At 46.7% G+C, this 27,916-nt stretch overlaps 1 protein-coding gene and 2 non-coding genes across 14 annotated transcripts; all 3 read left to right on the forward strand.

Annotated features, from left to right (window-relative positions):
- Positions 1 to 253: 253 nt before the first annotated feature.
- On the forward strand, positions 254 to 27,564 carry RCC1 (regulator of chromosome condensation 1). Of its 12 annotated transcripts, none has more exons than XM_086716194.1 (14): positions 254 to 383; positions 1,407 to 1,440; positions 2,261 to 3,154; positions 11,004 to 11,123; positions 19,897 to 19,975; positions 20,549 to 20,638; positions 21,529 to 21,716; positions 21,895 to 22,074; positions 22,903 to 22,999; positions 23,114 to 23,236; positions 23,728 to 23,883; positions 24,138 to 24,257; positions 24,578 to 24,730; positions 25,672 to 27,564. In XM_086716194.1, exons 4-14 carry the CDS (start codon positions 11,109 to 11,111, stop codon positions 25,845 to 25,847), a joined length of 1,377 nt encoding a protein of 458 aa, XP_086572320.1. In that variant the 5' UTR covers positions 254 to 383; positions 1,407 to 1,440; positions 2,261 to 3,154; positions 11,004 to 11,108; the 3' UTR covers positions 25,848 to 27,564. The 12 variants fall into 12 exon arrangements, with proteins under 12 accessions (XP_086572320.1, XP_086572323.1, XP_086572324.1 ...); XM_086716197.1 differs by lacking the exon at positions 254 to 383 and adding an exon at positions 18,917 to 19,046 and having other exon boundaries at positions 412 to 1,440; positions 11,004 to 11,137; XM_086716198.1 differs by lacking the exon at positions 254 to 383 and adding an exon at positions 18,920 to 19,046 and having other exon boundaries at positions 412 to 1,440; positions 11,004 to 11,137.
- Positions 1,093 to 1,297, forward strand: LOC112849120 (small nucleolar RNA SNORA73 family). Its single transcript, XR_003222551.1, has one exon. It is a non-coding gene; the product is annotated as a small nucleolar RNA SNORA73 family (small nucleolar RNA).
- On the forward strand, positions 1,979 to 2,183 carry LOC112849121 (small nucleolar RNA SNORA73 family). Its single transcript, XR_003222552.2, has one exon. It is a non-coding gene; the product is annotated as a small nucleolar RNA SNORA73 family (small nucleolar RNA).
- Positions 27,565 to 27,916: the final 352 nt, after the last annotated feature.

A 27,916-nucleotide genomic window follows, 5' to 3' on the forward strand; every position in this document is an offset into this window, starting at 1 on the left:
TTTATTGGCGAGTTTCTTTAACTGTACATTCTCCAGACTACGTTAGTTGACTGCAGACAATTAAATTTACTACTCAGCACATACTTACCGGGCTACATACTTCTAAACTCAGTTTCTGTAATTTACATTCCCCAGCAAGCTCCCCGAGCGCGAAGGGCCTATTATCGCGAGAAACCGCCGAGCCAGGTGGGGGGCGAGGGGAGGCTTCAGTTTCAATGGATTCCCAGCACCCTTAGCGAATTTCCGATTCCCTCACTGCGCATGGTACGGCGCAGGCGCAATAGAGATACCTTGACTTACGCGCGCTTCAGAAGGTATAAATAAGGATGCCTTGGGGGTTGTTCGGTCCTTTCGAGAAAGCAAGCGGCACTGTGTTCGATTTGGTGAGTGTTTTTACCCCCTCGATTCATTAGCTCTACGTCTAGTCTCTCAGGCCAGCCAACCAGCTTTTCCTGTGGACATCGTACTATTTAGAAGGATTCTTCTCAGCGGTGTCTGTGCTAACTACACTTATTTGTGCAGCGGGGCTGGGCCGGATGTAGGCCGCGGAGGCCTTGCGAGCCGCGCGCGGGTCTTACCCATAGCGGAGGAGCGCGAGCGCCGAAACCTCCAGGGCTGTTACCTCCCGCGTCGGGACGCTGAATGCGCGGCCCGCCCTCTCGCTATTGACCATCGCCGGTTTATTAACTTGCCTCCTAGGAGGCGGTGGAGTTGCAAGGAAGACATTTTATTTCTGACCCCCATCGGAGTTCCAGAATTGATTTCGAAACGGACGGATCTTAATCCTGCTGCTAGTTGATTTGTGATGTAGGGTGGTTTCACGACTGTAGATCGGTTTATACATAACGAGGCATAACTGTGGTCTCGGCTCTGCATTTTTCTGGCAGTAGTGCTAATCGCCTGTTGGGATTTATAGATAGGTTTGGGGTATCTGGTTGGCAATTCATTTAGATTACAGGCATGAGACTGCTGATAACTCGAATTTCGTTGCCAGTTTGGAATTCAGGTTTCACCTGGGGAATTGGGGAAGTCGTCAGCTGGTTGAAACTTGTTTCTAGCTCAGTAGTCTGCAAGTTAAGTAAATTACAGTGACCAACGTGGATACTCTCGGGAGGTCACTCTCCCCGGGCTCTGTCCAGGTGGCGTAGGGGAGCATAGGGCTCTGCCCCGTGACGTACAGTCCCTTTCCACGACGTTGGAGATGAAGCCGGGCCTTGAGTCTGCGCCTGCATATTCCTACAGCTTCTCAGAGTCCTGTGGACGATGACTGAGGAGACAAACCATGCAGGAAACAGCTCTTAGAGCACCCCCTATCTGGAGCTAGATTGATTGGAAATGAAAGAAAATTCTGCTCTTAATCAGCTGCTGTTCTACTGGATTAAGCTCTTACCTACCTTGTTTTGCAGCAGTTGCTCAGGATTCCAGATAATTTGATTTGGGGTAAGTAAACCAAAGGATTTGGGGTAAGAATTGTTTCTGACTTGCCAGTGTTTGCCTGTCGACATTTAATCATTCCAGCCGGGTTCCTTTTCATGAATGTGCTCTTGCCATTTAATACATCCAGATAGTAACTTTGACGTTTTTGCTGGCATGTCAGCAGTTTCATAGATTTATGCTCATGTCTGGGAAGATAGCCTTTTATAGCCAGTAAAAATTATTTTCATCTCTTTAGTTGTGTGATGGGGTAGAAACTTCTGCTTTGCTAATGGAAAAACTGCGTTTGGGTGGCTTAACCAAAGGCTGTCCATGGGAGCCAAGGATTTATTCTCTGGTACGGACCCTTTCCATGACAATGGAGATGAAGGGGGCCATATGCACCTGAATATTCCTAGGTCAGTGAGTAAGATAAACCTTGGAAAAGGTAGTAGTAATGACTGGTTTTTAAACAGGCTTACCTCAAATTCACTTGTGTAATAAGGGATGGAGGAAAACGAAATCTCTTAAATACTTTGAGGGTGGTGCTGTTTAATTGGTCATTCCAACGTGGATACTCTCGGGAGGTCACTCTCCCCGGGCTCTGTCCAGGTGGCGTAGGGGAGCATAGGGCTCTGCCCCGTGACGTACAGTCCCTTTCCACGACGTTGGAGATGAAGCCGGGCCTTGAGTCTGCGCCTGCATATTCCTACAGCTTCTCAGAGTCCTGTGGACGATGACTGAGGAGACAAACCATGCAGGAAACATCTAATGAAAACTAAAAGGAAAGTTTTTAGTGAGGTCTTCAATAGGAGTCTGATCCTCTTTTTTGTTTGCTTTCATTTAGGATTGAAGAGGAGCCTCACCTTACATTGGCAGTCGACACTTTATGCTTTGGGGTACTTTACTTGGCAGGGACAGTTGGTGAAGTGGATGATAAATGTTTTTGTAAGCTAAGCCTGGAGGTTTAGAAGCTTGAGCACATTTGACCCCTTTTTAAAACTGCCCTTAAGAGAAACTCAAGGGGGAACAGTAGGTTTTTAAGCTTAATTTAAGAGAGAGCAAGTATGTGGGAGGGGCAGAGGGGGAGAGAATCCCAAACAGGCTCTACCCTATCAGCATGGAGCCTCAACTGAGATCATGACCTGAGCAGAAATCAAGAGTCTGACTGAGCCACCCGGCACCCTGATCCATGTGTTTCTGATGTACTTATGGATTACAATAAAGATGACTGCATATTTGTGTGGCTCCTTTTTATGTGGAAACATGACTTGACAAGGCCCTGAGCTTGTCTTGTATATGCTGGCACTTGTTTACTTGGGAAAATGTGTTGGTTCCTACCAGTTCCCTAGTGTGCAGGGAAGAGCTTCCTGGTTGCATTCAAAGGTGGGTAATGCTTAGGACACCTAAGGAATTAGGTGAGAGACCAACCTACACTTGGCCACTAGACGGGAGATCTGGGTTACTGATAGACCAAGCCTAATCTTCAGTTTCCCCACAGTGTAGTACAGGCAAGTTAACCTTAGCAAATACCTGATTGGACATAAACGGCAAAATCCCACCACTGTTAGCTAGTTAGCCTCTACTGCCATTGTTCCAAGTAGTGTACTTCAGCCTGAGAGAATTGTCATCCTGCTTATGATGTGAGGCCGAGTCACAATGGAAATCTTGTCAAGCACAGGCACTGACTGCCAGCGTTGGAAACTAGTCCAGGCCCTGAAGGATGGGAACCATCTAGAAGGTAGAGTCTAGTTCCTGGGTGGGACTAAATGAACATACAGTGGGGAGGGAGACTGTAACAGCCTCCTGCCCATTTAGAAGCCATCAAGGTGATTGAGGAGATTAGAGATGATTGAGTCCTAGCCCAAATTTTTGGAATGTCCAGGCAGACTGCTTCACTCCTTTGAGCCTCAGATGATAGAATTGGAAGTAGTTAAACCATGATTGTGGAGAATCTGGGAGAGCTTGCTGGGCTTACTAAATTTTTTAATGCTTATTTTTGAGAGTGCAGGAGAAGGGCAGAGGGAGATACAGAATGCAAAGCAGGCTCCAGGCTCTGAGCTGTCAGCACAGAGCCTTGACTCCGGCTCAAACAGATCATAACCTGAGCTGAAGTCGGACACTGAGCCACCCAGATGCCTCTTGATGGTTTTTTTTGTTTGTTTGTTTGTTTTTTTCAACGTTTATTTTTGGGACAGAGACAGAGCATGAACGGGGGAGGGGCAGAGAGAGAGGGAGACACAGAATCGGAAACAGGCTTCAGGCTCTGAGCCATCAGCCCAGAGCCTGACGCGGGGCTCGAACTCACGGACCGTGAGATCGTGACCTGGCTGAAGTCGGACGCTTAACCGACTGCGCCACCCAGGCGCCCCGCTTGATGGGTTTATTTTTAAGGAGTACCAACTTAAAAGGTCATCTTGAACAAGGGTTCTTGCAATGCTTACCTCTGCCAGGCACTGTTCTAAGCATTTTGGCATGTATTCACAATTTTGAGGTATTAGTCTAACAGGGTGATTGCTTAAGCCCACAAGTAGGAAGCAGTCTCTGCAACTATCCCCCTCTTGCACACTTGCTGGGAGGGAGCCTGCATAGCCAAAAGTCTCCTCTTTGGTATCATTGTCACATCTGCAGTCTGTGCAGGAGGTGCTCAGTAAAATGAAAAGTGTTCTTTTTCTCCTACAGCTAACCTGGGGATTTACAGTTTTTAGTACAAATTCTCAGCCTAGGGCCGGGTAACCTGCTGGGCAGGAAATACGTGCATTTTTTTCTCTTTATGTCCAAAGTGTAGCTGAAGCAAAGCTGTTGGCAAGTTTTCTAGGCCCCACCCTTTCTGCCAAACTTCTACCTGCCTGCGGGCTTTTTCTGCAAGTAGGCATTCCTAGCAAACTTGGGAGTCCTGAGACAGTCTGGGTTTGAATCCTAATACCACCAATTGCTGCTCACGCGACCTTGGGCAAACAATTTAACCTCTCTGCTTCAATATTCTCATCCATAGATGATAAAAGTACCTACCTCTTGGGGTTTTAGTGAGCTTTAAATGAGTTAATATTTGTAAAAAGCTTACAGTCTCATAAAAGTACAATGAGCTTGTTAAGTATTACAGCAAACAACCTGGGATATCGTATCCAATAAATCTGGTTGAATGAATAAAGTCTACCATCACTATTCAACCAGGTTTACCTCAGAACCAACCCTATCTTTCCAGGAGAGATTAAGGGATTAGAAACTTGCTCGAGATCATCTAAGTAGTAAGGAGCAGAACCAGGATTCGAACCTAACTCCTAAACCATAATATGATAAGCTATTATGTTACTAGCTTTAAACAAGACAGTGTAGTGATGTGCATACGTAATTTAATACTCCACACGCCTCTATAAAGAAGGTACTCTGTGCCCATTTAGCAGATAAGGACAACTGAAGTTGGAGGATATGTGGAATTTGCCCACATTATACAGCCAGTAAGTGTCAGAGCATGCATCTGAGCAAGGCAACTGACTGCAGAACCTATTCTCAACCTATATTATATCATGCCTCAAAAAATACTATTTTCACCTGGTTTAAACCACTTTTTGGTATTAAGCTAATGTAACCACTACACCCTAAAACCTCAGTTTCAGTTGTAATTAATTATATACCATGTGCTTGGTTTTACTCAACACTGGAAAATAAAGTGGAAATGAGTAGTTTCTTGGGGAGTGAAAGTCCTTCCTCAACCATCCTCTCCCTTACCCCCATTTCTTCTATCTTTGTGTATGTCTTTCCCTCTAATGGATGGGACCCACATCTTAATGATAGTACCTGACATTTGAGTAGGATTTGCCATGCACTAGGCATTTTTTCATCCTTACAAGAGCCCTATGCAATGCAGGGAATCTTATTAAATCCATGTTATAGAAAAAGAAGACGATCAAGATCAAGGTTATATCATTTGCCCAAGGCCACACAGAGTGAAACTTGAAGGTCTTTGTCTCTAGAACCTGAGCTCTTAAGTTTATTTTGAGAGAGGATGAGCACACATGAAGGAGGGGTGGGGGGGCAAGAGAGCCCCAAGTAGGCTTCCAGCTCAGTGCTCAATTCTACAACTGCGAGATCATGACATGAGTGACTATCAAGAGTCTTATGCCCAACTGACTGAGCCACCCAGACACCCCTAGAACCTGAACTCTTAACCACTGTCTTCACTTCCCCTTCTCATAAGCATTAGCACCTTGAGCATTCCATCATGATAATTAGCATTCTGATGTGACTATTTTTCAAACTGATGTCCGTCTAACCCAACAGTTGGATCCTCAAGAACGGAACCATATTTGTAAGCTCAGTTCCTATACTATGCCTGGCAATAGCAAACACTAGTTGATAATTTTGTTGTTTTTCTATGTTCTGTTCCATTGACTTCTGCTTTTATCTTTATTGTTTTCTTTTGATTAGGTGTAGTTTGCTTTTCCTTGTTTCTTAAGGTAGAAGCTGATGTCACTCATTTGAGAGATTTCTTTTTTTTTCATACAGGCATTTAGTGCTGTTAGTTTCCCCCAAATATTGCTTTAACAATATCCCACAACTTCTGGTGTGTTGCGTTTTCATTTTAATTGAGTTCAAAATACTTTCAAATTCCCTTTTGATTTCTTTGATCTATAGGCTATTTAAAAGTGTATTCATTTTTAAATATTTGGGGGTTTTCCAAAGATCTTTCTGTTACTAGTTTCTACTTTAATGTCAGTGTTGTCTAAGAATATACTTTGTATGACTTGAATCCTTTTAAATTTACCAAGACTTGTTCTATGACCTAGACCATGGTCTATCTTGATAAATGTTTCATGTGCACTTGAATATGTATTTTACTTTGTTTGAAGAAAGCAAGGTGGAACGTGAAGAAAGGTGAAGCATTCGATAAATATCAGTCGGTTCAAGTTGGTTACAAGAGTTGTTCAAGTCTCCTGTATCCTCACTGGTTTTCTACTTTTTCTATCAATTATTGAGAGTGAGTTATCAAAATCTTCACCTATATTTGTGGAGTTGTCTATTTCTTCCATAAGTTCTATCAGCTTTTGGTTCACATATTGAAGCTCTGTTATTAGTTGCATATATGTTCAGGATTATGTATTTTGAATAATTGACTCCTTTATCATTTATGAAATTACTTTATTTCAATAATATTCTTTGCTCTGAAATCTACTTTGTTATTAATTTAACTGCTCCGGCTTTCTTTTGACTAGTGTGACAGAGGATGTCTTTTCTATCCTTTTACCCTTAAACTATTTGTGTATTTATATTTTTAACATATTTCTTGGGGTGCCTGGGTAGCTAAGATGGTTAAGTGTCTGACTCTTGATTTCAGCTGGGTTAGGATCTCATGGTTCGTGAGTTCCAGCCCTGCATTGGGCTCTGTGCTGACAGTGTGGAGCCTGCTTGGAATTCTCTGTCTCTTGCCCTCTCTCTGCCCCTCCCCCACTGTCTCTCTCAAAACAAATAAACATTTAAAAAATAAACTATTTCTTGTAGGCAGTGCATAATTGGGTCTTGCCTTTTTTAATTTATTAGGATAATCTCTGCCTTTTAGTTGTAGTGCTTAGACCATATTTTTGTATGATTAACGTTTAGGTTTGAGTCTTATCATCTTAAATATGTTTTCGATTTATCTCATCTATTCTTTGTTCCTTTTTTCTTCTTAATCTACCTTTTTTTTAAAAAAAGAATCAACTAAGGATTCTTTTTTGTTTGTTTCTTTTGGGGGGGTTGGGGCAGAGAGAAAGGGAAACTGCATTGTCAGCACAAAGCCTGATGTGGTGCTATAACCCACAAAGCATGGGCTCATGACCTGAGCAGAAGTCAACCAACTGAGCCCCCCAGGTGCAGCTCTTATTCTCCCTTTTAAAAAATGAGTAACTTTTTCTGATTCCATCTTACCTTTTTTGTTGGCTTCTGGCTATAACTTTGTTTTATTATTTTTGTGGTTGCTCTAGAGTTTACACATCTTCAGATTATCAGATTCTACATTCAGTTGATATTGTATCAATTCATTCACTTATGATAGTATTATATCATATCATTTATTCACTTATGACAGTAAAAGAACTTTATGTTGTCACCCCACAGTCTTTGTTATTGTTGTCATGTATATCGCTTTTATATATGTTTTTATATATGTTATAAAACCCACAATACATTTTTTTTGTCTAAACAGGAAACTATCTTTTTTAAAGTTTTTTGTTTTTTTTTAATGTTTATATTTATTTTTGAAGGAGAAAGAGACGGAGAGGGGACAGAAGAGTGAACGGGGGAAGGGCAGAGAGGGAGGGAGACACAGAATCCGAAGCAGGCTCCAGGCTCTGAGCTGTCAGCACAGAGCACAACCTGGGACTCGATCCCATGAGCTGAGAGATCATGACCTGAGCTGAAGTTGGATGCTGAGCCAGCTGAGCCACCCAGGTGCCCTCATCTTTTTTAAAGTTTGGGGGAGCCTAAATGGCTCAGTCAGTTAAATGTTTGACTTCAGCTCAGGTCATGATCTCCTGGTTTGTGGGTTTGAGCCCCGCGTCGGGCTCTGGGCTGACGGCTCAGAGCCTGGAGCCTGCTTCCGATTCTGTGTCTCCCTCTCTCTCTCTGACCCTCCCCCGTTCATGCTCTGTCTCAAAATTTTTTAATGTTTATTTATTTCTGAGATAGAGAGAGACAGAGTATGAGTGGGGGAAGGGCAGAGAGAGAGGGAGACACAGAATCGGAAGCAGGCTCCAGGCTCTGAGCCGTCAGCCCAGAGCCCGACGCGGGGCTCAAACTCACGGAGTAGGAGATCGTGACCTGAGCTGAAGTCGGACGCTTAACCGACTGAGCCACCCAGGCGCCCCTAAAAATTTTTTTAAAAAATGAAGGTGAAATAAGGTATTTTCCAGTGCTCTTCATTCCTTTGTGTAGATGCAGATTCTCATCTGGTATCACTTTCCTTCTGCCCAAAGGTCTTTTTTTTTTTTTTTTTTAAGTTTATTTACTTATTTTGAGACGTTTAACCAACTAAACCACCCAGTCATCCCCAAAGTTCTTATTTTAACATTTCTTTTACAATAGTTCTACTGGTGACAAATTCTTTCAGCTTTCATATGTCTGAAAATACCTTATTTTCACCTTCATTTTTGAAAGATGTTTGCGCTGGATATACCTTATGAGATACAATTTTGCTGGAGTACTTTTTTAATTTTTATTAAAAAAAACTTTATCTTTTTTTTTTTTAAGTTTATTTATTTATTTATTTTGAGAGAGATGGGGGAGAGAGAGAGCCGAGGGGAGCAGAGAGAGAGAGAATCCTAAGCAGGGCTCACCTGCGGGGGGGTGCTTAATGGGGGAAGGGGGGGTCTTGATGGAGGGGGGTGGGGGCCTCAAGGGAGTCTTGAACCCACAGATTGTGAGATCACGACCTAAACCCATACCAAGAGTTGGACGCTTAACAGACTGAGCCATCCAGGCTGGAGTGCTTTAGAGATGTTGCTCCATTGTCCCCTTGTTTGCATTGTATCTTTGTCTTTGTTCCTCTGCACATAACATGTTGCATTATATCCTTGCCTCATTTCTTTGTATATAACATGTCTTTTTTCTGACTGCTTTTACGATTTTCTGTCATTGGTTTTAAGCAATTTGATTTTGATGTATCTTGTTTCTTGTGCTTGGAGCTACTCGAGCTTCTTGGATTTTGTGTTGGTTACAGTTCTCCAGAGAAACAGAACCAACTGGATGTATGTGTGTGTAAATGGATAGATAGAGATTTGTTTTAAAGAACTGGCACACGTAGTTGTGGGGACTGCCAAGTCTGAGATCTGTAGGGCACTTTGGCAGGCTAGAAATTCCAGCAAGAGTTGGTGTTGTAGTCTTGAGCCTACATGCAGTCTTGGCAGAATTCCTTCTCATAAGGGCTTCAACTGATTGGATGAAGCACATCCACATTATAGGAGGTAATCTGCTTTCCTTAAAGTCTACTGATTTAAAGGTTATCATCTCTTAAAAATACCATCACAACAACATCTAGACTGGCATTTAACTAAACAGCTGGGCATCATAGCCTAGCCAAGTTGACATATACAACTAACTATCATGGGGCGTTTGGGTGGCTGAGTCAGTTAAGCCTCCAACTCTTGATTTTGGCTCAGGTCATGATCTCACTTGGGATTCTCTTTCTCTGTCTCTCTCTGCCCCTCCCTTGTGTGCTCACTCTCTCAAAATAAATAAACATTAAAAAAAAATAACTATCACAGATCTGTAGGTTCATAGTTTATACATTTTTAAGCTGTCATTTCTTCATATATTTTCTGTCCCCAGATCCTCCTTGCTTTCCTGTATATTTGGCCACTTAAAGTTATTCCATACCTCACTAATGCTATTTTCAATTTTTTTTAATTCTTTTTTCTCTGTGTCTCATTTTGGATAATTTCTATTGCTGTGCCCTAACGTGTACTAATCGTTGTTTCCACAATATCTAATCTATCGTTAATCACATCCAGTGTATTTACAATCTTAGATATTGTCAAGAAATTCACTTTGGGTCTTTTTATATCTTCCATATCTCTACTTAACTTTCATGCATATGGAATACAGTTATAATAACTCTCAGTGTCCTTCACTTCTATCATTTGAGCCAGTTCTGGGCCAGGTTCCATTGATTGTTCTTATTATGGTTTGTGTGCAATAAGTGAAATAAATGATAGAATGTAAAAAATAATTAAAATTAATATTTCGGCTCAGAATAGGAAAAGATAAGTGGGGTCAAGGAAGTCCTCACAGAGATGGGGCCTGAATTGAGCCTTAAGTTATATCAAGAGCTCAGCAAGGCAGGAAGAAAGACACTTGGTAGGGGAAACAGCCCCAATAAAGGTGAGAAGGTAGAATGCACATGGGCACCTTCAGAGTACAGTGCAGAGGCTAAGGAGAGAGTGGGAAGTCAACAGCTTGGGGCAATTGCTGCCTGGTGCTCCGAGTACAGCACTGAAGAAATACCCAAGTCTTTAAAGATTTGTATGCAGGGCAAGTTCTCAGAGCCATGATTTAGGGTGACTAATGGGGATCTAGGTGGAACAAAATGGAGGGGAAGGGATGTGAGGCAGGAGCAGAGGCCAGGAGGGTGGTGCTTTAGACCAGAGGGGCAGCAACGGAAACATGAAGAGGAAAGAAGAGGGAAGAATCAGAAAATAAGTTAAGGATTGAATCTTTACTTCTCAGAGAACCTTACTCTTGGCTGTAAGGATGAAGTGGGGTGGGGGGGGAGAGGCCTAGATGCGTACATAACATGTTTTATTTTAGGTGTGGGGTCTTCTGGGAAGAGATAGCTGAAACTTAGGGTGGAGGTCAGAACCAGACCAAATGGACTGCCCTCTCAGTTAAAAGATGATGGCTCCAGGCTGAACAAGAGCTCTGGTCCCCTTTACCACTTGTGTGCTGACCCCAGAGAACTTGCCTCACCTTTGAACCTCATTTTTCTCATTTTCCAACTACCGTGAGGTTTTGTAAGGAACAAATGAGCTCATGGACATGGGTGGATGTGTTTCTGTAATTAACAAAGTAAACAGTTTTACAAAATGGGTGATAATAATGATTTTTATAATTACATTAAGCCATGGGAATGAGTAAGATCTTGGAAGAAGAAAGCAGAGAGAGATCAAACATCCAGGGTTAAAACTTGGAGAAATCGCACAGTATATCATCTAAAAGAGGAGTCCATGATGGAGGCAGAGGTAAATTTGGAGAGGTAAGAGACCCTGAATATGGGGAGTCCTTTGGGATGGGTTCTGCATAGTAGGAGAAATTCAGTTGGTAAATACTCACCAAAAGTATCCATCTAGAGTTCAGGTATGATCGAATGACTTTCAGAGTCAGAATCAACACGAAATGGAGAAAATACCCTTCTGCAGAGGTCCCTGTCCTGACCTCAGAAACCCTCCGGACACAATCAAATGGCCTGAGAAGTCACCTTAGGGAACATCTGGAATCTTGAACTGTTTGTATCCACTGAAGAAGGAGTGTATTAAGAGAGCATAGTCAGCTTGGTGCCTACTTTCCATCTCCAGCTCCCAACCCCAATTCATAGCCCCACATTCTTTCTTCGCTGGTCTCCCTCACTTCTCTTGCTCCCCCCACTCTCGGTTTCTCCTTCTGCCAAGTCCATTCTCCATTTTGCTCTAAAACAAATTCTGCTCGTGTCACTCCCATGCTCAAATCCCTTCCCTAGTTCTTCACTGCCTCAGGATAGAAGCTGTACTCCTTGGATACACTAGGCCCTGCATCATGATCTGACCCTTGCTCTCTAGTGTTCTCTGCTCACTCCCATAGGCACCCTCTGCCCCAGTCACATCTTGGCAGTTTCCCACAACCACTCTACTCTCTCATCGCTCCCTGTCTTCGCAAGGGATGCGTCCTAGATGCTCTGCCCTCTTAGCCTTACCTTGGAAAGCCTTTCTTAAGCCCCAGGCTGAGCCAGATGCCCCTGTGCATACCCACGTCATGGCCCTGTGTAGTTGTTGATGGTCTGATTTCTTCTCATCTTTCTCTGACGGAGACCCTTTTGAAAGCAGTATCAGTATCTTCTCCGTGCAGTCTCTGCCCCACAAGATCTTCCCAAACTTGAAACCCCGGTTTCAAGTAGTTTCTGGTTGTCAGTCCACCGGTCCGGATTTGGAGTCTCCAAAATACACACCCATTGTACCGGGGCCAGGGCGGAGAGAGCCTGGTCGGGAGCGCTCTAGCCCGAGCGCGCCACTTGCACTTCCCGGAGCGGCCGCCAGGGGCCGCCGGGCTCTTTGTTTTTCTTTCTGGCCCGGGGTCGGGGCCGGAGGCCTGCAGAGCGCATGCTCTGGGGCAGTTCGCGGCCGGGCAGGCGGGCGGAGGAGTTGCTTGTGGCGGACCTGCAGCGAGGTAGGTCGCACCCGTCACGGGCGGAGGGTCGGGGCGGAGGGTCCGGGCGGAAGGTTGCACCCCGGACGGCCACAGCCGGAGCCCTGGCAGGCCGGGGCCGTCGCCCGCGCGCTCGTGTCGGCGGCGCCGGCCCCACGTGAAGCCGGGCGGCAGGAAGGCGCGGGAGCAGGCGCGCGGGTCCCCGGCCCCGCGGGGCGCCCTGGAGCCGGCCCGGCCCCGCCTGGCTCGAGCGAGGGCCGCGCGGCCCCTCTGCCGCCGCGCCTCTCTCGTCCGCCCGCGGCGCCCGCGCGGGCGGGAGATTCAAACGGCCCGAGCGCGGCCGGCCGGGTGCGCGCGGCCGCCGTGACCCCGCAGGGCGCAGACCCGCGCGCCTCGCGGCCCGGGACCGGCAGCCCCGGCTGCGCTTCCGGAGAGGGGAAAGTGGTTTTGTCCAGCATTCGTCCCGAGGATGCGATTGGCAGAGCAGCGGGGCGCGGGGGGGATCCTGCCCGGAGAGTGTGTGCCTTAGGAGCGCGGGGTATAGGCTGGCGAGGGTCTTCTGCAGGGCAAGAAGTCAGCGTCACCAGGCACCCAGAGGAAGACTTTTGAGCCTTGGAGAGGTGTGCTGTGAACCCCGCATCAACTCAGCTGTCAACTGATTTTTACTGTCTACTTCGTGCCGCGCTGGCAGGGCTGAGGAACAATGGTGAGAAGGGCCCCGTGTGGCCCCTGGTCTCCTTGGGGAGACCCCTGTGGGGGCCTCGGTTAAGGTCCAGTGTGTCACCCACGTATGTCCGTGGACCCAGCGGCGCTGCTGCTGGCAAGTCATTCATTCATCAGATGGTAATTGAGGTGCTCCAACCAAGCGTAACTTGAGTGTCCTGGAAGAAGTCGAACGTATGGAGTGGTATGGAAACTCTTGAGGGGGTCACCCAACCCTGCCCAGGAGGGTCCGGATGGCTTTCCGGGTGAGATGACTCTTGGATGGGGTTTTCAAGGACAGTGGAGTTATTCAGCCCACAGAGGTAGGGGGGGTTAGTGCCATCCAGCCAGGGGCATGGAGAGGCACGAAGGTAAAGGTGAGTGTTGGGGTCAGAAATACCATAGATGTTTCAGTGTGGGGTACAAAGAAAGGAGTAACAAGATAATACGGCAAGGACCGGGTATTGAGAGGTCTGGCATGCAAGACCAAGAAACACTGGGTGAGGGTGGAGGAGGCAGGGAGGGGGTCACCCAAGAAGGGCATCAGAATGGGTCTGGAAAGATGGAATTAGGAGTTCACCATGCTTTTGTCACAAAGACATCCCAAGAGCAGGAATACTGTTCAGCTTTGTAGCTTATTGGTTAGGTACCCTTGGGTCACCACCACCCCCCCCCCCCCCCCCCAGTCTCCTTGGGCATTAGTTTCCTTATCTGTAAAATGAAGGTGAGAGGTGTATGGTGAGAATTACTTATATCCTGTATTTTTCATAAAGCAGTGATTCTAACATCCGGTGGAAGCTGAGGTCCCTTTTCCCCAGGATACCTCTGCATGCAAGGGGGCTCCTCTGGTGAACTCCTGGAGTGAAGTGTTATCAGCTCTGTGGCTGGCACATAGCAGGAGCTCAGCAAGTGTTTGTTGACAGATGAGACTCTCTCCTCCCTTTCTTCCTGGGGACCTTTCTTACAAAGAGATTCTTAAGCTTCTGAGTCTGGCAGGCAAGTGAGGAAGTAGGGGTGGTGGCAGGGACAGCTGCTGTGGTCAGAGAGGGCTCTATCTTTCTTTGCAGAAACCAGGCTGTGGAGGGGTCATAGAAGGTCACAGCAGAACACCAGGCCCCTGGTAGACTGTCTAGTCTGGTATACCTTCGTTCACCACCTGAGGAAACTGAAGCCCAGGGAGAAAGGGGAAGAGGAGGAAGGGGGATGCTCTGGTGCTGATGGGAAGTGGTCAAGAGACCTGGGATCTCACCCCACCTGTGTGGCCTGGGGCACAACTTTTTTCTCTGTAAAACCTGGGTGATCACACTTACCTCAGAGGGCAGGTGTGAGCATTCCAGGCATCATAGATGCCTATTAGTGGAAGTTGACTCTATATCTGACCTTACTCTTTTGTGACTGTGTCTCACTCTTCTCCCCGACTGTAAGCTGCTGAGGATGGAAGCTGTGTTTGTTAGGGGGGTTTAGGGTGGGGACAAAAGATTGCTGCTTATTCCTAGTGGAGACACTTACTGTGTGATTAAGAAAACACACCCAGAGCAGTTAGAGAGGGTGTCCATACAAAGAACTGATTTGTGTAGTAGAGGATGTGAAGGACTCCACCTTGAAAAAAGTTTTTTGTTTGTTTGTTTACTTATTTTTTTAAATTTTTTAACATTTATTTATTTTTGAGATAGAGCATGAATGGGGGAGGAGCAGAGAGAGAAGGAGACACAGAATCTGAAGCAGACTCAAGGCTCCAAGCTGTCAGCACAGAGCCCGACGTGGGGCTCGAACTCACGAGCCGTAAGATCGTGACCTGAGCTGAAGTCGGACGCTCAACCGACTAAGCCACCCAGGCACCCCTGTTTACTTATTTCTTTAAGCTCTAGGCCCAATATGGGGCTTGAACTCGTGACCCCGAGATCAAGAATTGCATGCTCCTCACACTGAGCCAGCCAGGTGCCCCCAGGGCTCCACCTTTTGGAAGGTGCTCTCTCATCCCCTGCCCTGCTTCCAGGATTGCTCACGACAACATTCTGCTATACCTAGAGACCTCCATCTGAGAGGCAGAAATTCTTAGGCTCAGAGAGAACCCAGGTCTGTCCTTCCCCACATTTTTCAGTGGGTCCAGCACCCACCTGGCCCACCCTGTCAGACCCAAGCTGCTTCAGTGTCTCCTCTCTTATCTCACTGTCCTCTCCCTCTTAGGTAGCTTCAGCCCTCACTCATTGTGTTTGGCCAAGCTCATAGGGGGATCCTGGGGAGGCCTGCCTGGGCTGCCTCCAACCTTGCCTGGATCATGGTCTGCCTTTGGCTGATGTGTTTTTTTGTTTGTTTTTGTGGGTTTTTTTAATCAGTCATATATACCTGAGGTCTATTCCTGACTCTCTTTTACTGACTGTATGAATTTAGGCAAGTAAATTTATTTCTCTGAGCCTCAGGTGCAGCAACTGAATTAGAAGTGATAGTCCTTCCTCATCTTGTGAGGAGTAAAAGATTGTTGGCATACAGACGATAGGAACGGCCAGCGCCCCAGAGTGGCTCACGTCTTAAGGAGTAGGTTGGTATGATGGACAGACATGTAAATTAGAGTAATTATCCAGATCCAAAAGTCTGTCCCGTTTCTCTGGGAAAGAATGATTCCTTTGGGATGAGGGGAGAGATCTGGAAGATTTACCAGTGGAGGTGACTTTGGGACTGAGTAGACATTCTTCTAGTAGGATAAGGGGTGGGAAGGTATAGAGATGCAAATGGACAGAAAGAACAATAAGCAGTCTAAGATTGTGTGGGAAGAGTAAGGAGATTGTGACAGAAAAGGGATAGGCCAAAAGTTATGTCAGTACCAGAGTCTGGAGCCTTCCGTACCAGGCTAGAAAATGTGGGCTTTATCTTCCAGGCAGAAGGAGCCAGTGGGGAGTCTGAGCAAAGAAGCACCTTGTTTCAGGTTTGAGGTTTAGAAAGATCATGAATGACTTCTGGAATGGGATGGGGTAGGTATCAGGAAGACCAGAGCCAAGTTGCTGTCTTTTCTTGGGGAGAAGGTATGAGAGAGAGTTCCCAGGCAGGCTGAGAGACTGGGGAACATTGGGGAGGAAGTTGGAAAGGACACCAGCTTTGGAGTCTGACCAACTTGGTTGAGACGTTCACTTCCTCTTCCAGTCTTGGGTGAGATACTTTACCTTTCTGAGCCTCAGCTTCCTCGTCTGTAAAATAGGATCAATGTTCATACCTTGCAGTGAGATGCCCCACAATTTTAGCCAAAACACAGGTGTCTAAGGAGATGTTCACTGGGTTCCAACCCACAGTAACACATGTTTTTTGTTAGTGCCCCCATGATACCAACCACCTCATTTATTTTTCTGTCTGCACTTCAGGCCTTGCCTACAGGTCAACCCAGCATCCGTGCCAGTATGCTGACATAATTCTCTTCCCTGTGCTTTCACTTCACTTCTTGTTGTGAGTACTCTTCCATCCTGTTACACGGTCTCCGTCTGTGGCACAGCTAACCTCTACAAGTCATTTTGATGAACTGATGGGAGATTTGCCTTTAGCAGGATAGAGCCCTGGACACACTCAGCTGGCTGCCGGCTTGGCCAGGGATCCAAGTTGCCTACCTGAAACAAGGGATACCTGTTCTATCCCACACCCCTTCACCCACCCAGCTCTGCATACTTCACATCTCTCGTTGGCTCCCAACGACTTCAAGCTTCAGGAAAACACCTGGAGAAGTGGTCTTCTCAGTCTCTTCTCTCCTGTTTGTCCCCCAGTGTTCTCTATCTCACTAATAGAAGTCTACCATCCTCCTAGTCATTTTCTTTTAAGATTTTATTTTTAAGTAATCTCTATACCCAGTGTGGAGCTCCAACTCATAAACCCTGGGATCAGGAGTCACACACTGCACTGACTGAGCCAGCCAGGCGCCCCATACCGGCCTCCTAGTCATTTAACCCAATGCCTAGGAGTCCTTGTGTTTGGCCAAGCTCATAGGGAGATTCTGGGGAGGCCTGCCTGGGATCCTCTGGATTTTTTTTAGGATGAAGAAGGTCATTCTGGATCTCTCCCTCTCCCTCACTCTGCACATCTAATCCACACATCGAATTTGTCTCCTAAGTTGATCAGTTTTGTCTCCTTTTTCTCTATTACCTCAGACAGACCAAATCAAGTCACCATCGTCTCTCCTTTGGATGCCTGCAGTAGCCTCCTCTTCCAGTCCATTCCATTTTCTTTCCAGTAGCCAGAACAGCCATTTAAGAATGTAAATCTGATGAAGACTTTCTTAAAATTTTTCTGTGTTCCCTACAAGGTGTTGCATGATCCAGCCCCTGCTCTCCTCATGTTGTCTGACCAGTTGCTCTCCAGCTGAAGCTGCACTGGTCTCCCCACGTTCCCAAACACGCCATTTAGCAGACCACTTTCGTCATGGTCTTGCCCTACTGTCTTTCTCTCATATTTCAGGTCTTAGCTTAAATGTCATCCCCTCCGACCACTCTATTCCCCTACCCCAAGGCATTTTATTTTTTTAGTGTGGTAACACAAACATAAAATTTACCATTTTAACCATTTTTAAGCATATAGCTCAGTGTTAAGTACACTTACATTGTTGTGTCCCCCCAAGTGATCTCTTACTGTATCTCCTTATCCTTCACTCAGCATCATCTGTAATGTGTCTTCCATACCACAGTGTAAGCTTCATGGGAATAGGGAGAGGGGTAGTCCCCTTTTCCTTGCTACACCTGACCCAAAACCAAACAGTGGTGATAGGCACTTAATGAATATTTGTGGAACAAATGAATAAACGCTGCCATGTATTGAGTACTTACTGTGTGCTTAGCACTGAAAACAGATATTTCATTCAGTTTTGAGGGCAGCCCTGAGAAGTCATTGCATTCCCCTTGACAGATGAGGGTACAGCTCAGAGAGGTCAAGGCTGCTGGCTAACCATGGCCACAAAAGCTGGGGTGAACAAGCCACAGCCCTGGCAGGTGAATCCAATTCCCTCTAATCCCCGAGAATGTGCATTTTTAGCATGGTAAGAGGGGTCTTAAAGAGGTGGGTTGGAGAGGAGGAGTCCCACCCCAAGAGGGGGAATCACACCCCAAGGGAATAAAAGTTGGGTGACGCTCAGAACTGCCACCTCATCAGAGTCAGAACTGGGCCAGTCACAACCTGTAGAAGCAGCTCAGCCTGCCGAGGCTCAGCCTACACTGGCTTGGAGAATTCTAAACCTTTGGCTACTTCCTCATCTTCAGTCCTTTGTTCTGCCCCAGGATAGTTAGCAGGAAAGTGCCTGGAAATTCAAGAGGCCATTGGCCTTGTGTTCATTACTCTGCAATAGGGAGCTGGAGGGGCTGAGGCTCTAGGACCTACTGGAAGAAAGACATTGGGGTGGGGGGGAAGGGAGGTGCAGGGTGCTGGTTAGGGCCACAGCTGAGCCTGAGAAGGACTCTGGAGTTCTCATTCCATTTTTAGTGTTGGGTAGAGTCTCATCCCTTATCTACAAAATGGAGGAGAGGTGGGTTAGATTAGCTTAGAGCTATTCTCAGGCATTACCTGGGACAGGCCCTGAATGTTGTAATACTGATACTAATTTATTACATTCACAATATTAGCTCATTTAATCCTATGTAACAAAGATGTAGGTACTATTATTATCCCTGTTTTACTGAGGAAGAAACTGATTCATGAAGCGATTAAGTAATTTTGCCTAAGGTCAAGCACAAGCTATATTATTTCTACATCAGGATAGCTCTAAAGTGCCCTGGCCCCTGCCAGAGGGTTTACAATTCTGGTTTCAGGAGCTCCAGGCTTAGACAATTTGACTTCTTTTCACAAGCTTAAAGACCAGGGCTCAATGAAGATTTTTTTCCGGGGCTGGGTGTGTGGAGGAAGGAGGCTTTGGACACCGTTTAGGCTGGATTGGAATTGAGAGAGCTGGGGAAAATGTCTCTGTTCTCAGCAGCCTTGAGGAAGACAGGGAGAACATTGCAGGACAGCAGCAGCTAAAGGCAGGAGGGGTTTGGGGCTGAGGCTCGTAGCTGCCCTGGATGGAACCTTAGCTGCCCTGGATGGAACCTTTCTCGTAACTTATAAGTGGTTTCCTTTCCCCTTTCTCTAATACCTGGTGAGCATGTACACAGTGTTTATTTATTATTGGACTGTTTAGGAAGGCCACATTCCTTGCAGGAATGGGACTTTTGGATCAAAGGGCACAAATGGTCTGGTTTGGTTTTATTTAATGAGAATCGTGCTTTTTTGTGGATGGGAGGGTCTGATAACAGTAGTGCTTCGCCAGAGTTACTAGTGGTATTTCAAGGTTGAGGGAGAGCTATGACAGATACTTTGTTTGATGTTCTTAAAGGTTTTAATTTTTTGTAATAAAAAAATAAAAAAAATACATGTAATGTTGTTAGATATCTTAGATAATATAGGAAGGTACAAAAAGAAAAAAATTATGTGTCTATAATCCCATTTTCCAGAGGCTACCATTGTTAATAATGAACGTACTTCTTTCCACACAGTTTTCTACACATATTTTTACACATGTATACATTTTTTAATGGGATGATGAAGTGTTTTTTCAGTCTACTTATATTATTTGGCAATGGTGAGCATCTTCCGATTCAATAAATAAATCTCTGAAAGCATCACTTTTAATGGCTTCATACCATTCTATTATAAATATACCACGTACTTTCCAGCTCCTACTATTGAGTACATGGGTTGCTCCATTTTCCTTTTTAATGTTATGACAAATACAGTAGAGAATATTTATGGAACTTAATCTTGGGATGTATCCATTATTCTGTTACCATTCTTCTCAGATAAATTCTGAGAAATGGAATGGCTAGAATCCCTGTTACCTTTTTTAGGGTTACCTAGTGAGAGCAGGTAAATGATTGCCATGAATGAAATGGAGTATTTGCCTGGGTTTTTCAGGAAAGGATGCCACCCAAGCGTATAGCTAAGAGAAGGTCACCTCCAGAGGATGCTCTCCCCAAAAGCAAGAAGGTGAAGGGTAAGTTGGCTTTGGCCTCTATCTCTGAATGGGTAGCCTCTTGGAGCCCCCATATTCTGGGACTGGGCTCCTTCCTCCCTGACCTCTGGAGCTGAGGGACCTGGAAGCCCAAGAACTCCACCCAGCTGGAGTCTCTTGTAGCTTACTGAATCCCACCCTTTGAGACTCCTAAAGCAGCAGAGACTTGTCTACAAGCACTCAGGTAGTACTGGGAGGTGGGGGGGGGGGGGGGGTGTGAGACCCTAGCACTTTGCTCCCGGCAGTAATGCACCAGGGCTAGGACCATTGACTTCCAGAAGTAGGTTCAAGTCCAGGCTCTGCCACTTTGCAGTCGTGTAGCTTTGGTTAAGTCACTTAACATCGCTGAGCTTGAATTACCTGATTCATACAACAGCTCAGCACCAATCTCGCTGGGCTGTTAAGAGGAAAATGAGATAATGTCCTGGTAGCATTTGAGGAAGGTAGTTGTGGTTTCCTTTCCTGGGACCCTGGAGAGAGACAGGAGAGCAATCCAACCCCAATCCGGGAGGGGATAGTGTGGACCCACACTTAGACAGTGTCTGTCTTTTGCAGACCCTCGTAACCAGGCAGTGAGGGCCGCTGCCTCCCGTCGTGTTCCAGGTGCCCACGGGCCGAGCCCTCCTGACCAGAAAACCCGACCAGGTGGCTCCCTGCCCAGGGCACCCTCTGCGCAGCCATAGCGGCCCTGGCAGCTGTGGTCACACCCCCGGAGGGAGGGTCTGGACGCCATAGGTTGTCCGGGGCCGTGGGCGACCGTCATTGGGCAGCAGATGGCCCATTGCTGCCCGCTGGTTGGCTTGTACCTTTTTGCAAATGTCTGTCTTATGTCTTACTCCCGCCCCTTCCTCTTCTGCTGCCTGTTTGTTCCCAGATAGGCGCGGAAGGGTTGGGTGTGAATATGTGTGGGAGTTAGTCGCAGCCAGAACATGGAGGCTAGGAACGATGCTCTGACCCATGTAGGTTCCCTTGGTTTCAGTGCAGACTTTACTATTTATTAGATTTGTGACACTGGGAAGGTATTTAACCTCTCTGAGTCTCTGTTTCCTTTCCTATAAAAAAGGATCCTAATATGGAAGGTCTGTAGCATAATTTAGGGGACTACAAAGCAATGTCACATTAGTAGAGTAAGCAGTCAGGAAAGGGTAGACATTATGTGAATCCTCGTTGGCACAGTGACTCCTAACTGAGAACTTGGAGCTATTTGGGAAGACTATCTATATCCTCATTCTTCTCTTCCCCACCAAGATTCATTTCACAATATTGAGTGTCTTGTTAACATTTCCTCCCTCATATTAATAATGTGCTCAGTTTTTAATTTTCACAAAAACCCTGTGACATAGTTATTTTTGCTATTCACATATCAGAGATGAGGAAATTTAGGCTTATTAGAAAAGTCATATTACTGGTCTGTGGCAGAGCAGGGACTTGAACCCAGGTTTTTGTGATCCCAGAGCCCATGCAGTGGAGAAAGAATGACTCCTCCTTTCCTCTGTCATCTTGCATACTCAAGGGCTGTCTTCTTCACCCCTCAGTCTCACATAGGTCCCACAGCACAGAACCAGGCATGGTGCTGACACTGGGCCAGGGCGATGTGGGCCAGCTGGGGCTGGGCGAGAATGTGTTGGAAAGGAAGAAGCCAGCCCTGGTGCCCATTCCGGAGGACATTGTGCAGGCTGAGGCTGGGGGCATGCATACTGTGTGTCTAAGCAAAAGCGGCCAGGTAGGTTGGGGTGGGTGGCACAGGGTTGGACAGGGCCTGGGCTTGGGGGTTCGGAGAAGGAACCTTGAGCCACAAAAGTTACTCTGTGGCAATGGTGCTGGCTAGCTGAGCAGGGAGTGGCCTGAACGAGAATGGACTGAGGCCAGACCTTGCACTAATGAAGGCTTCTTGGCCACAGGTCTACTCCTTCGGCTGCAATGATGAGGGTGCCCTGGGAAGGGACACATCAGTAGAGGGCTCAGAGATGGTTCCCGGGAAAGTGGAACTACAAGAGAAAGTGGTACAGGTGTCGGCAGGAGACAGTCACACAGCAGCCCTCACTGAGGATGGCCGAGTTTTCCTCTGGGGCTCCTTCAGGGTAAGACTGGGTCTGGAGAACTGCATGGGGGTTGGCTGGCTGAATTAACTGGTGAGGCCCCAGTGATAATCCATCTCTACCTCCCTCTTGTATGTAATGGTGGGGAAATCAAGGCCCAGAGGCAGAGCTTGGGCCCAGACCCATGTCTTTTCATCCAGGCCTGTCCACATTTACCTTGAATCTACATTATGAAATGTGTATCTTGGGAAAGGGTGGATCAAGGATGCCTTTAAGCTGAGGCTAATCCAGGAAGCTTACTCTCCTCACCCTTCTCCTTCAACCTCTCTCCTCCCCAGCCATCTCCTACATCTGTCAGGGGTTGTGGGGTGCGTGGGAAAGATTGTCACATCTCAGAATTTTGAAGGCAAGGGAGTGCAGTTTACACAAAGTCAGCGTTAAAGTTGTTTTGGTACTTTGGTGTTTATTTTGAAGTGTTAAAAATAAAGGAATCTGATAAGGTGTTTCTTCATCAGGACTGTTTTTAAAAATTTTTATGGAGAATTTCAAACACATAAAAGTGATCAGAAAAATAACATTGAACACCCATCTACTCGCCTCTATAGTCATCAATTTGTGGCCAAACTTGTTTCCTCTCTACTCCCATCTACCCCACCACCCCAATCCTTTGTTATTTTAATGCAAATCCCAAGCCACATACTATTTCATTCATTAAGTATTTCATTATTTGTCCCGGCTCCTGCCCACCTCTTCATCCCCATCTGGCACCAGTGTCCTTCACCAGACAGCTCTGTGGTTGCCTGCAAGCCTGGACCTGACTGGTATGGGGCAGGCACGACTGGCTGGTAAGTGCTCTGCCCTACCTTCCAGGACAATAATGGTGTGATTGGACTCTTGGAGCCCATGAAGAAGAGCATGGTACCTGTGCAAGTGCAGCTGACAATGCCTGTAGTAAAGGTGGCCTCAGGTGAGTCTGGGGGTACTCGCTCTAGGCAGGAGTTGGAGAACCTTGTTCCGTGGCTGGCCTAGCCCTGGGCCCTACAGGCAAGCCCTGCATCCTCTGCCTTCCTCTCCCCCTCAGGAAATGACCACTTGGTGATGCTGACAGCTGATGGTGACCTCTACACTTTGGGCTGCGGGGAGCAGGGCCAGCTGGGCCGTGTGCCTGAATTATTTGCCAACCGTGGTGGCCGGCAGGGCCTTGGTAGGTGGCTTAGGTCCCTCTGGCGGGGCAACTTGGCAAGCCACCCCCTGGTGAAGGTCAGAGGCAAGAGCGATTCCCTAACGGTCTTTAGGCTTGCATCAGATAGACCTTAACCTGGTAGTTAAGAACTCTGACTCTAGAGCCGTACTACCCTGGATTTGAATTGTGGTTCTGCTGCCTATTGGCTGTGGGACTCTGGACACAGTTTCCTCATCTCTAAACCTACTTCATTGGGTTGTGGTGAAGTTAAATGAGCTAACATAGAAGAATGTTTGGCACGTGGTAAGTTCCATGTAAATGTTAACCTCTTAAGGCTCTGGGAGACTGAGTGAGGCACTTGTACTCTCATGGCCTCAGTTTCCTCTTCTGCTTAATAGGGAGAAGAATGCCTGCTTAGTCTCCCTCCAAGGGCTATAGTAATGGGGAAAAAGCACAGGGCAGACAGAGAAGCTGTGTGTGTCTGCCACTGACCCTTGCCTCTCTGCCTACAGAACGACTCTTGGTCCCCAAGTGTGTGATGCTGAAATCCAGAGGAAGCCGGGGTCACGTGAGATTCCAGGATGCCTTCTGTGGTGCCTACTTCACTTTTGCCATCTCCTGCGAGGGTCATGTATATGGATTTGGCCTCTCCAACTATCATCAGCTTGGTGAGTCCCAAGCCTAGCATCTAGCATACCCCAGAGTGACTTGGGTTCAAATCCTGGCTTCACTCATTGATTGCTCGCTCTTGATGGGGTCAGCTAACCCCTCAGAGCCATATTTTTGTCACTGTAAAGTGAAAATATCCATATCTTCGTGTTTGTTGTGGGGGGAGGCGACCTCACTGCGTGAGGGAATGAAGAAGGACAGCTCCTTGGACAGCTTCACCCTTGACAGCTCTATCCTGGCCTTTTCCTCCCAGGAACCCCAGGCACAGAATCTTGCTTTGTACCCCAAAACTTGACATCCTTCAAGAACTCTACCAAGTCCTGGGTGGGCTTCTCTGGTGGCCAGCATCATACAGTCTGCATGGATTCAGAAGGTGGGACCTCTGGGCTGAGGGTGGAGTGTTCCTTGGTCATAAGCCCAGTAAGATATGGAACCTGGGCCTGCTCCATGGGTTGGATCAGATGTGGGTCCATGAGGGCCACCCCCATCCCTCAGAGTCCTGGCACCCCTCCAGGTATGAATGAGTTCAGTGGGGTCCTGTGGGGGCTCTATCAGGACTCCCCAGAACTGGAATATACTGCAGACATTTTTACCACCCTGGGAGTGGGGACCAGCTCCCACAGATACGGGAACTCAACTGGCCTACCTGGAACAAGCCCTCTGGTACTCTTTATCTCTCCCCTCCTCCCACAGGAAAAGCATACAGCCTGGGTCGCGCTGAGTATGGGCGGCTGGGCCTTGGGGAGGGTGCTGAGGAGAAGAGCATACCCACCCTCATCTCCAGGCTCCCTGCTGTTTCCTCAGTAGCTTGTGGGGCCTCCGTAGGGTATGCCGTGACCAAGGATGGTGAGTGGGACTGCCCACATTTGGTGTGGTTGGGGCTTGGGGGTCATGATTCTTACCAAACTGTTCATCAGCCTCTGATGTCCATCATTGAATAGAGCTGAGATACACAGAGCACTGTTTGTGATGACGTTGCTTTTCTCCTGATTGTCTGAAGTTCTGACTTTGATGGACATAAAATGAGTAAACAAATTATTTTAATAAGGGTGATTTGTTTTGTAGCATAGAAAAATAGTGGAAGGGGATATGTCACTGAGCCCCAGATAGGCAGTAGGACTTGAATCCAGGTCTCCAGACTCCTAACTCAGGCTTCTCTTTACATTTTCCACCAAGGTGACCTCTTTATTTACAACCAGAGGGTTGTACTTAGAATTTTACTAGGAGAAAGAAGGCTTAGTCATTGGGGTCATAGCAGGCACAGCAGAGGAGAGTGTGAACCAGGTGGTCACCAAAGCCTGAGGGGGACATCAATGGGCACCTTGAGAAGGCTGCAGCTGATAGAAGCGCTTGACCTGGGATTATCTGGGAAGAGTTCCTGAGGAAGTGGAGCTTGTACTACACCTTAAAGGTTCAGTCCTTTATGATAAGCAATGGAGGGCATGGAAGGCATCTGAAGTGCAGGAGCATCTAGAGCAGTCCCACAGGTCCTTGGAATGGAGGGTGGTATAGGGGTTGGGAAGTGGCCAGTCATGTAGGACCTTGAATGCCATTCCTAGGAGCAGGGAGAAGTCTTTGGCAATGTGGTCTCTGGTTGACAAAGCTGTTTTTTAAAAACAAGATCTCCTTGGCTTCTCTCAGCTTCCCTGAACTACTAGAGGCTGGGACATTGCTAGGCTGCTACAGGCCAAAGCCAAAATTCACCCTCATGTTCCAGGCTTCTCACACTACAGAAAGGTGGGGCTAGGAATCCTGGAGACAGCTGCCCCCATTTCTCTCCCTTGTAGGTCGTGTTTTTGCCTGGGGCATGGGCACCAACTACCAGCTGGGCACGGGGCAGGAAGAGGATGCCTGGAGCCCTGTGGAGATGACAGGCAAACAGCTGGAGAACCGTGTGGTCTTATCTGTGTCCAGTGGTGGCCAGCACACAGTCTTACTAGTCAAGGACAAGGAACAGAGCTGATGAAGCCTCTGCGGGCCTGGCTCCCGCCACCCACCCCCCCTCCTGGAACTGGGAAGCTATGACTATAGATTCCAGCAGGCCTCCCCCAGCCCTGAGTACTCTGTCATCTGCCTTTTTCCTATCAGCAGAACAGAATCCTTTCCCTCTTTTCTGTCCTCCTTTCCTGAGTCATCCTACAGTCTACAGGATGAAGGGGGAGGGGGGAAGTGAAAAAGGGGAGGGGGTTTTGGCAGCTGGAACATTGCTCGCCCCAGAGTTATGTGGTTAGACCTTTCCCCCTCGTCCCTACCTCCCATGGTCCTGGCTGACCCTGGTTTTGCCTGCCAAAAACCAAAAATTCCTCCCCTGGGGATTTGGTGCCCACATTCTGAGAGGTTGGGGGCTCATCAAGCCCTACTGTAGCCATGTGCCACCCTCTGTCCTTCACAATCCACAGGCAGACAAATGGTATGGTGGTCAGACCCAGCTGTCATGGACTTATGCCTGGGGGAAACTGGAGACTGGGCAGGGCTGCCCAGCCATGGGCAACTCCAAGCCAAATATTTGGCCCTCAACAGATGTCCACGGGGAAGAAAAAACAATGATCCTTCACTTGGTCAAGAAAAAAGCCAATCAGCCTTTCTCCCAGAAGCACAAAACATTCTGCCCTTCAGGTATTGCCTGAGAATTCTGCCCATCCAACATGCCTTACCTGCAGCCAAGGGCCTGAAATCTGGAAAGGAAGCTACATCTGCAGGGCAGGACATGGGGGGAGTGGGGAAGGAGGGTTTTATAAACAAATTTAAAGCAATACTGAGAGTGAAGGGAGGGAGGGGAAAGGGGGCAGAGGCTTGTGCCCAGAAAGGGAAGCAGCAGCTTGTACAGTGGCTGAGGAAATAGAAAACAGTTTTGATTTTTTTTTTTTTAATGTAAAGTATTTTGGAGGGGAGAGTGAACTCTTTTAACACTTTGAATAAATTTAAAGTTTTATAAAACAGGCCACTTGTTTTCTACATACTCCCTGCTTTTTTTAAGGGAGCACCTGTGTTGGGAAGAGCAGAATAAACCCACACCTAAGCACCTGGTCAAGGCTAGGACTTAAGTGACATCATGATGTCCTAGAATAGGCTAGTCAGCTGTTGGTGTGGCTGTTTCATACAAATCAAAAAAGAAAAAGAGGTGATTGATTTTTGCTTAGGTATTTATGTTTCAGGAATCACTGGATTTTTTAAAAATTATGCTGCATAATGTAAGAGACATGGAATGGATCTTTTAATATCCTAATCCCAAACCAAGATTTGAGTACAGTGCATACCTATAGATACTTATGCTAAAGCTTGCTGTTGTATCATTTTTAACAGCTGACATCATTGATTAAACATGATTAACTGCACAATAACTCTTAAGACGACTTGTATGTATTAATGTAGATTTTCCCAGGTATTTAAGCAACCAAATCATACAGCCGACCTAATATGGTAGTCACTAGCTACACGTGGCTATTTACGTTTAAATCAAAAGTTGTAAAAATTTAAAATTCCTTGGTTGCACTAGCCACATTTCAAGTCCTCAGTAGTCCTATATGGCTAGTATTGGGCTATGCAAACAGAACATTTTTATAATGAACAATGCTGATATAGAAGGTCTGTTATATGTATAACAGGAAATTTTTATTATTGCCAGAAGGATTCTTTTTGGATGTTAGTAACTTGAAAAATGAATATGATGTAAAATAAAATGTATTCTGTGATTTTTTCCCCCTTGAAGTTTTAGGGCTTTTTTTTTTTTTTTAATGTTTAGAGAGAGCACGTGTGCACACACGAGTGGAGCCGGGGCAGAAAGAATCCCAAGCAGGCTCTGCATTATCAGCACAGAGCCTGAGGCAGGGCTCAATCCCACAAACCACGAGATGGTGACCTGAGCCCAAATCAAGAATCGGACACTTAACCAACTGAGCCACCCAGGCACCCCTGAAGTTTTAGTTGTTGGGTTTTTTTCAATACATTTTTTTAAATGTTTACTTATTTTTGAGAGAGAGACAGAGTGCAAGTGGAGGAGGGGCAGAGAGAGAGGGGGACACAGAGTCTGAA

This window comes from Puma concolor, chromosome C1 (assembly GCF_028749965.1).
Source record: "Puma concolor isolate L17-30 chromosome C1, mPumCon1.1.hap2, whole genome shotgun sequence".
NCBI classification, from domain to species: domain Eukaryota; kingdom Metazoa; phylum Chordata; class Mammalia; order Carnivora; family Felidae; genus Puma; species Puma concolor.